Genomic DNA, 10,044 nt, shown 5'->3' on the forward strand with positions numbered 1-10,044 from the left:
AAATAGGATGTGTTCTGTCTGGTACCTCGGTCTATGTCTTTTATTACCTGTTTTTTGACCCAGTCTCTGTGGCTCTGATCTTGCTGGTGCCACAGTTCCCTGGAGAGCAGCAGGTTCATGAATTTCACTGCCAGCCCTGTACAGAGAAGTACTTTCTTCTCAGTGAAACGGAACTATTACTGGTTCCCACGTGTCCCTGACTTCCTTAATTTCAGGGTAGAACAGTGGTTCTACATTCAGCTTATCTGCACTTCTGTTAGTTTGTAAACCTTTTGTAAAGGCTCCTTAGCTGCCTTCTCTCCAACCTAAGGAGTCTTGGCTTTTCCATCTTCCATGTGAGGGTGGTGAGGCCCTGGCACAGATTGCCCAGAGAAGCTGTGGCTGCACCATCCCATTCAAGGCCAGGCTGGATGGAGCTCTGAGCAACCTGGGATAGTGGAAGCTGTCCCTGACCATGGCAGGGGGTTGAAATGACATCTTTAAAGTCCCTTTCAACCCAAACCATTCTCTGATCTTTGCTCATATGACAGCTGTTTCTTCCTCTTTGCAGTTCTAGTTGCTCTTCCCTGGATTTTCTCTGCTCTTGCACTGCAAGAGCACACTGTGCTTCTCACAGGGATAAGGGAGAGCAGCCCCAGTGCTGGCATGATCTGCAGCTGAACATTCCAGCATGGGGCACAGGGGGTTTCCTGAACTGAGGGAACCAGAGGGGAGCAGAGACACCCACCAGGTGCCCTCAGCTCACGCCACAGCAGCTGAGGAGGCCTGGAGGAGGCCAGGAGCAATAGTAGCCAAGCCCCTTATTTATACTGAAGAGGAAATTTTCAGTGTTTCCCTTTTCCAGTCAAGCGTGAGACTGTACCAATGTGCCATATAAACCTCCTCAACTGTGTCCTGGACTGATAGTGAAAATGACTGTGGGTTTGTTTTGTTCCCCCAGCTGTGGGTTGGCAGCAGTGGGTGGCTGCAGGGCAAGAGCAGAGGGAAGATCTATGTGATCAGTGCTGAGAGCAAGAGTGTGGAGAAGGAGCTGGTTGGCCACGCCGATGTGGTGAAGGCGCTGTGCTCAGCGGAGGACAGGTACGTCCTCAGCGGCTCTGGGAAGGAAGAAGGGAAGATTGCCATTTGGAAGGCCGGATAGCCAAGCTATTCTGAGTGTGTCTGCCTCCTCTGGGGAAAGGCAAAGACTTTGGGCTGTGTTTACTTCAGCATTTTGCATCTATTTCAACCACCTGCCAGTGTTATTGTCTTGTATTTATTTGGTTTCCATCCCTATGTTGTAGAAAATGGAAATCAAAGCAAATCTCCCACACACCTTGTCCTGCTCCTGTACATTTGGTAAAGGAACAGAAATGGGAGAAGACAGGTCACTGTCTTCAAACTGGACACGAGGTGGTGTGGAGGGTTGGGGTTACCTGGCTGCCTGGGGCAGGTCGTGTTGGAATGCCAGAGCTGGCTCAATAATTCCATGGGAGCTCTCTCTTAGCAGTGCAAGGTTGCTTAAAAATAGGATTTGATAATGTCTTTACAGCCTGTAATAGGTGGAAGAGGACACTAAAAGGAAAAAAACAAGTGCACTTGGACTTATGGAGTTGTCACTGTGATCATCTTTCTGAGCTCGGAGCTGTAGCAGTGTCCCTTACCCTGGGTGGGATTTCTGGGGCCGTTTTGTTTAAAATGCAGGCACAGACAGGCTCTCCCCGATGGCACTGAAAGCTCCTCCAGCTGAAACAAGGTATTTTAAATGAATGTTTTAGGTTTTAAATTTATTTTTTCTTTGAAAACAATGCACAATACTTGGCATTTTGAACAGTTTGTGAAATTGATGATTTTTTTATCTGAAGCATTAATTTATTTAATTCCTGTATATATTATTCTTGCTTTTGGAAGCACCTCTCACCCCCTGTGCAGACCAACCTCTGCCCCATCTCCCTTCAGTTCCTGTTTCTGCAATCAGAGGAACTGCTGTTATTTTGGGTAGAACCTGCTCCATTTTTAAGTTCTGTACAGTCCTGAAACTCCTCCTCAGTCTCTGGAGCGAGCATCAGGGGCTGCAGCCTGGAGGAGTCTCCAGAGCAGCATTCCCTGATTGGTGCCTGATGCATAGTGGTTTTTCCACTGGTCACATTTATCTACAAGTAAAACAATAAATCTATGCAGAATGGTTTTATCTGCATCAGTGCAGAGTGGAAAGCAGTGTCTAAAAGACTGTAAATAGAAGGACAAAATGGGCTGCTACTTTTCTTAATAAATATAAGCCAGTGTAGGGCTAAAACGAAGGGTATAAACAACTGGAAAATATTATGACTAGAAATTTTATGACTCTGTGCAATATTTCTGCTGATAAAAGTTTTTATCGTATTATGGTAACAGAAATTTTACTTTTTTAGCTTTTGTATCAATTTAAGAATATTAAACACTATATTGATACTCTGGCCTCTGTACCTTGTTCTTTTTCCTGTGTAATGCAATACTGAAAAATGATGATTTTAGCACTGACTTGCATCCTCTTTGTGTGCTGTAAAGAATAATTGCCTGGGTTTTTTTCTCTGCATGTTCTCCTTTTCTGAAACAGCTTCTGCTGTAACATGTCCCACTTTGAGCCCCTTACCTGTGACTTTCAGGTTCCTTTTTTCCTCCCCGGGCTCTGTCGGCCTGCTTGGGGTAAGTGACAGGAATTATTTACTGAATTCAAAGACACACAAGGCCTGTTAATGAATTTCCCCTGGCTGCAGAGATGAACCAGCTGCACCAGCCTGCTGCCCACCTGTTGCTGCCTTCATTGATTTTCATTCCTGACAGACTTTTTAAACCTGCTTGTCTTCTCAGCTGGTTTGTAGGTGTTCACTGACCATCTCAGCTTTGCTCCAGGATTTCAGCTGTGGAATGAACCTGCAGTCATAGCACTGTGAGGTTCTGTTCACTTCTCAGTAGAGTTTCAGGTACTTCCTGTGAGCCCCTTGGTGTTGGGAAGGCACAGGGGAAGGACCCTCTGAGCTGCTCAGAGCTCCTCTTTGCCCTGCTGCCAGCTGAGAGCTTGCCAGGTGTAGTTGCCTCTGTGAGTCACTGTCTCCCAGCAAAGGGACAAAGGGAGCAGGAGCTGCCCCTGGCAGAGAAGGGAGGCCCTGAGTGACTGGGCTGAGCACACCCCATCCCTCTCTGGCCCTGAGGCCGTGCTGCTGTTGGGGTTGGTCAGCCTCTGTCCGAGCCTCCAAGTGCAGCTTGTGCTGCCATCCCCTTCTCTCCCTCAAGGAAATGTTGCCTGTTTCTTGGAAACCTCAAGGCTAATGTTTGCTGATTCTTTTTCCTGGTCTCCTGACCTGAAAAACCTGAGGGGAGCAGAGAGACCTGCCAGGAGCCCACGATGCTCTTGGTCCTATGTCCAGTTTTCAGAAGTGCTGTGTGGAGCAGGGAGTTGGACTCGATGATCCCTATGGGTCACTTCCAAATTGAGTTGTTCTGTGATTCTTGGATCAAACCAAGGGATGGCAGTGTCTGCTTCCAGAAATAACTCGGCTGTGGAGATGGGAGCTGCTTGGAAATTCAGGGTGTTGTGTGCTGGGTGTGATCTCCCCCACAGGGCCATGCAGGAAGGGAGGAAACAGCCCCTTCCTCTGCCTCCCAGCCCGTGCTCATGGGCTGCTGGGGGGCTTCATGGGACCAGGCCCTGTCTTCCTTCAGTGCCAGTTGAATCCTTTTGTAGGCAAACTAAACCACATCCTCACCCCTGGATGTGCATTCCTTACCTTCCTGCATCTGTTTCATCTGTCATGGTAACCTGCAGGATTCTGCCTGGCATCCTGTTCCCTTCTCCATGGCGAGTTCCCCAGTGTCTTGGCACAGGTCCCCTGCTCTCAGAAGCAGTGGGTGGCCCTGTGCCACCCCAGTTGTCAGGACAGGGACAGTGCTGCACAAATGCATGAAATGCTGCCACCAGCCCCCCATGTCCCTAGCCCCGTTTTGGGATGTGAAGGGCTGCCCAGCACATGGGACACCAATGTGAGGAGGTGTGGGATGTCACCTGGAAGAGGTGAAATCCCACAGGCACATTCCATGTCCCCAGTGAGTGTGTGCCGTAAGGGTTACACAGCCGGGCTGGCACTGCTGTGGCCTGGGTGCTCCTTGGGGGTCTGGGAGTACACGAGGTCTTGGCTGGTGATGGGCATGGGGACCATGTGGCAATGGATGTGGGGACAATATGCCACCCCCACCCCCCAGGACGGGAGACACCCTGGCTGCTGCCAAGCCTGGAAAACGCAGGGACTGACCCCACTGGGGCAGACTGGGCTCAGGGAGGGATGATACTGGTTTGTTGATTGTTCTTGGTCCAGACTGGGAAGTGGAGGCAGTGCTAGAGCAGCTCTTCTCCAGGCTATTCCGAACCACTCCAAGGCCACTGTGAGTTATTCTGGAACAAGCAACAGCTCAGGGAGTGTGGCTGTTGTTGAGGCAGACATAAAAGCACACACTAGTCATAATCCATAGTTGAGAGGTAGATTTTTTATTTTCCCTACTGCTATTCTTATACCTCTTCACAAATGCTGTGTCCTAATTGAGATTAGCAAACAGTGACAAGGCTGTCTAACAAGCAATGACCATTCAGGCAGTAAAACAATTAGCTATACAAGCAAAGGTATAGTTGCTATATATTACCTACAAGCTCTTCCTTGTACACTCTTAATGTCCCATAACAAGAACATCCTCCCCTTGTGTCTAGAACATCTCTTATTATCTTCTTGGCCTTCTCTGTGGGTTTCACTAAAGCTGCAAAATTTCACTGTAATATTCTCACGGGTAAATTCTGACTGGCTTCAGGTCTGACTATGAGACTGTCAGTCCAGCTGTCAATCTCATCAAGGGAGTGACCCAGCTCCACTGTCCTCACCCCCAGCACAGCACAAGTCAGCCAGCCCAGACCTAGCACCCCCCTCCCAGCCTAAGCAGGGACCTGCTGCTCTTGGACAAGGATCACAGAGTCCCACTCCCAGGGCCAGGGATGAGTCACCTCCCCTGAGCAGAGCAGGGGGATCACCCTAAAGGCACAACAGCACCCAAGAGATTTCTGCTTCTTGTCCCTCTCTCAAGGCCTCATCCTGCTGTGGTGCTGGAAGGGATCAAGAAGGCTTCCCCACCCCACGCTTGGCACAGGGGACAGGGCCTCTTCACTTGTCATTGCACCAGGAGAAGATGGGGATGTAGGACAATCCCTGCCACTTGTTCCCCCCGTCACTTTGGGCTCTCCAGGTACAGTCCCTCAAGGTGAGGATGAACCCAAAATTCTGCTGGGCAGAGTGGGGCCAGGAGGGGAGGTTCTTGCCCTCATTACTTGCTCACATACTTCATAGAAGCTACTAGGAAGCAACTCTATCCACCCAAACCCAGCACGGCCCCTCTCTGAGTGTCTTGTAGGTATCTGGAGAGCCTCCTGCCGCAATGAGGCAGGTACCTGTTCTCCTCTCTGTGCTGGTGAAAAATGCCAACAGCATAGGGCGGGCCTGATGTCCAATTTATTGTGTTTTATGTTTTTAGTTCTTCCTTAACAGCATGTCCAGGGAAGTGTCTGGATATTCTGTGTTTAGCTTAGAGAGGAATTAGCCAGTGTGCGCACTTAGCATGTCAGAGGTACTGGCATTAGTGGCTGCATTCCCCAGTGTATTAAAGGCCAAGAGCTGGGTAGTGCCCTTGGGTGACCACACCAAGGTGGGTGGGGGTGTCGATGCCCTGCAGGGTAGGAAGGCTCTGCAGGGGGATGTGGACAGGCTGGCTGGATGGTGTGAGGCCAGCAGGATGAGGTTCATGAAGAGCAAGGCCTGGGTCCTGCCCACGTGTCCCAACAAGGCCCTGCAGTGCTCCAGGCTGGGGGCAGAGTGGCTGGAAAGCTGCCCAGCAGGAAAGGCCCTGGAGGTGCTGGCCAACAGCGGCTGAATGTGAGTCTGCGTGTGCCCAGCTGGACAAGGAGGCCGGTGGCCTCCTGGCATTCTGTGTCAGCAATAGTGTGGCCAGCAGGACCAGGCTGGTGATTGTCCCTCTGTGCTGGGCACTGGGGAGGCCAGCGGTCGAGTTTTGTCTGCAGTTCGTGGCCAGTCATGACAAGAAGGACATTGAGGTACTGGAGCATGTCCAGGGATGGGCAGTGGCACTCGGAAATGCTCTCGAGTACGAGTTTAATGAAGAGCATGTGACGGAGCTGTGGGGGCTCAGTCTGGAGGAAGGGTGGCTCCAGGGGGACCTTCTCACTCTCTACAACTGCCTGACAGGGGGTTGTAGCCAGGTGAGGGTCAGTCTCTTCTCCCAAATCACAAGCACAGAATCACAGAATCAACTGGGTTGGAAAAGACCTTGGAGATCATCAAGTCCATCCTATGAGTCAGACAAGCCAAAACAGCCTCAATTAGCACCAGGGGAAGTTTATATTGTATATTTGGAAGATTTCTCCGTGGAATGGGTTGTCAATCGTTGGAAGGAGCTGCCCAGGGAGGTGGTGGAGTCAGCATTCCTGGATGTTTTTAAGGAAAGACTGGATGTGGCACTCAGTGCTCTCATCTACTTAACTGCTACAGTGCGGATACTGTAACACGATGTATCAAACAAGAAGCCTGTGGAAAAGAAATATATATGGACCGATTCTTGATAGATGTTTCAGAGATGTTTATTTCTCCAGCCGCATGGCCAGGATCTGCCAAGGAGCTGCTCAATCGCGGGACCCGAGGGTCCTTGCCCACACAGGGGAACACAAAACAACTGATGGGGAACGAGGCTGACCAGGGGCAGGGAAACGCTGTGTCTGTCCCCTCAGGGCCCCTCTCCCAGGACCCTATGGCAGGGGGGAGGGACCCCGACATTTCACCTGTTTATTTTTAACAAAAGAGATTTAAAACTTAACATTAAAACAACTGGATAAACTTAACAAGAACAGTTTCAAAAGAAAAGAAGCCACCCTCCTGAGTCTTTAAATGTCCAAACAGATTCTCTGGAACATCCTAAGGCTGACAGAAGGGGGACAGGACTCTCCGAGCATGCTTTGTGGGGAAACTGAGGCAGGAGAGGGTTTAATTTCTTCCCTCCCCCTTTTCATCCCCCCCGCAGCATCGGAGAGGAGTTGTAGGGAAAGGGAATTGTATAGGGAAACCATGGGGTGAAAAACAGATTAGGAATAAACTGGGGATGGGGTAAACCTAGGAAAGGGTTCATATTGGGTATAGGGTAAAAGGGGAAAGCAGGCTGTGGGTAGGGAAGCTGCTGGGATGGATATTGTTTATAATTTTGTGCATAACGGCTGCCTTTGACAGGAATACCTCCAGGCCCAGTAACATTTGCTGCTTGTAAACCCTTCTTTCCTTGCACTATATCAAATTGTACAACTTCTCCATCTCCTACGCTTTGCAGGTAACTTTTAGGGTTATTCCTTTTAATGGCAGTTCTATGGATGAATAAATCTTCCCCTGTATCATCTCGTGTTATAAATCCATAGTTGTTTTTGACATTGTACCATTTCACAGTTCCTGTGATTTTTGTTGTACAACTTCTCCTATCACGTGCTTGCGTGTTCGTCGTGGCTGCTGGTCCCGCGTGGCCGCCGCCTTGCTGACTCCGACGTCTCGGCTGGGCCCCCGCGTTGCGGCTGCTCCGCGCTCTCCGAGCGGCGCTGCTCCGGCGCGTGTCCGGGCTCTGCGCGGCCCCGTGCTGCCATCGCCGCTGGCTCCGTGCCCCGCGAGCGGTTCTGCTCCACCAACTCCACGCTGCTTTGAGTGCGGCCCCGTTTCGGCTCGGTGCTGCGCTGCGCAGCTTCTTGTGTCGCTGTGGAAACCGCCGCTTCTCCCTCCGCAGGGCTCTCCGAGCCGTGTGCTCAGAGCGGGCTGCCACGCCGATGCCCGGTTCCTGGCTGCTCGTGGCCCACGGCACCCACGGTGCCTGCGGCATCGCTCCCTCACTCGTGGCCGTGTGGCCGGGGACCCCGAGGCAGGGATGGGGTGCGCGATAAGGCGCGCGCTCCCGAGAGGGCCGGGCGCATCCAGCGCAGGCACCTCCGCCGGCACGGCTGCAGTCATGTGCTCCCGGGATGGCGGCCGCGCGGTCTCAGCCACGGGATTATGGCCATCTTCTGCTCTAGGGGTAATGGGACCATACAAATGCTCTTCAAGAGCTTCACTGATTACAATGGATCCGCGGGGGGGTTCTATCACTAATGCATGTTTTGTTTGATCCCTTCTCTCATCCCAGATCTCGTGCCAAAAACACCCGTGATTAGCTCCAGTAATTCCAGGAGAATTAATATCAAAAAGCAAGTCTCGAGAAATATAAAAGAAATTTTTGAAAATCCAGTTAAAAAAATGTTCTAGATCACCCAGAACAAATACTTTCTTGTTTTGTTGTTGAAGAATTCCTTTAACTTCTAGATACATTTCTTTCTGTCGTTCAGAAAGCCACATTTCCCACAATTCTTCCATAGTCCAGAGAGAATATCCAAACCAAGGTGATGTACCTGTTTGGCCAAATTTAGAAATATATCCTCTGAGAGAAGGCAGGTTACTACCCCTCCCCCACCAGCTTCGGGAAAAATAAATTTTCCTCAAAGTGAAAGAGGTAAAAATTATTTATTTAACAAACACATGGGAAAAGGAAAATAATGCTAAATAATGAAATCTCTCGCTGTGGAGAAAAAAGCCTGGGAAAGTGTTCGAGTCCTCCCTTTGGTCTCCTCGGAGCTGGGGGTCTGTGCTCGGTGGAAAGTCCTCCCAATGTGCTCTGATATTGAAGCAGTCCAGCAGAAAAGGGAAAAAATCTGAAATTCCAGGGAAGGAAAAAAATTCAACTCTCAGTCTCTCTCCAGAGAAAAAGAAGCTGAACCACTGGCCAAAAGCTGACTGGAAAGCAGCAAGCTGGGTGCCTCCTCCCTCCCCTGCCGCAGCTGGAAAAAAAGGCGCTATCTCTGCGTGACCTTGAACAAGCTGCAAACTGCTTCGAAAAAGTTTTGCTCAGTTTTTTCCTTCCCCCTCTCAGGCTCAGTTTAGAGGCATAGAAAGGCACAAAGTTAATTTCTGGGGACAGAGCAGTGACATGGGATACACATCATAAAGTCACCCCAAGACAGGTGAGAAGAGAGAGATCGAGTGGTTTTTACTCATGAATTTTCTGTCCTTAGGGATCGGTGTCTTGCCCGCATTCTCTATCATTTGCTACAGTGTGGATACTGTAACACAAAACAACCAATGGGGAATGAGGCTGACCAGGGGCGAGGGAAACCCCGTGTCTGTCCCCTCAGGGCCCCTCTCCCAGGACCCCATGACAGGGGGGAAGGGACCCCGACACTTAACAAAGGTGGTGATCAGTCATAGGCTGGACGAGATCTTGGAGGTATTTTCCAGTGTAATCAATTCTGTGATGATTCTGTGGAAAATGAACCAAACCCTAGGTGGGCACTGACTTCTTGGAGGTGCTGATACTTGTTCTGAGGAATCTCCTTTAGGAAGAACCACAGATCAAATCAGTCAAGGAAACTAGAAATCAAATGGGACAAGTGAGCTCTTCACTGCAAGTTTACCCATCAGCTGTTGTTTGTGATCTGGCCCCAGCTTTCCCCTCTTCTTGTTCCCAATGGTCCCAGAAGTTGACGAGTTTGGATGGGAACTTGATTTCTTTGGAAGCTGCTTGTGGCTATCGAATCATAGACTCATAGGTGACTGGGGAGACCCTCAGCTCCTCAGCCCTTGTGATGGCATGAGAGGTGACGGATTCTGTGTGGGAGCCACCACCCTTTGTCAGAGCAGAGTCTGGAGCTGGGGACACACACCTGCCCTAGGTGTCCCCATTTTGTTCCTCTACCTGTGCTCTCTCCTGGGTCACACCAGAACCCTGCAAGTGTCAGGTGAGTTTAGAACCATCTGTGAATATTAACACCCGGATTTTTGCCAGGCAATGTTTGGCAGTAGCATTTTTTTAATGAAGCTCTGGGGTGCAGGTGAGTGTTACTTGCCTTTCACAGCTCAGGGACCTGGTGTCCCTCTGCTCACCTTCCCTACAAACACCACAGGGACACGAGCCACC

General features: G+C 50.3%; 1 protein-coding gene across 3 annotated transcripts in view; it reads left to right on the forward strand.

Moving 5' to 3' along the window:
• DENND3 (DENN domain containing 3) overlaps positions 1–2,435 on the forward strand; it is a 32,970-nt gene extending 30,535 nt beyond the window's left edge. For all 3 annotated transcript variants that reach the window (XM_039549273.1, XM_039549274.1, XM_039549275.1), the window contains one exon: positions 941–2,435. In XM_039549273.1, the coding sequence (XP_039405207.1) occupies positions 941–1,141 (201 nt within the window). In that variant the 3' untranslated portion in view covers positions 1,142–2,435. The remainder of the gene's footprint in view (positions 1–940) is intronic.
• The last annotated feature ends 7,609 nt before the right edge of the window (positions 2,436–10,044 follow it).

The sequence above is a fragment of the Corvus cornix genome, chromosome 2, assembly GCF_000738735.6.
Source record: "Corvus cornix cornix isolate S_Up_H32 chromosome 2, ASM73873v5, whole genome shotgun sequence".
Classification (NCBI taxonomy): domain Eukaryota; kingdom Metazoa; phylum Chordata; class Aves; order Passeriformes; family Corvidae; genus Corvus; species Corvus cornix.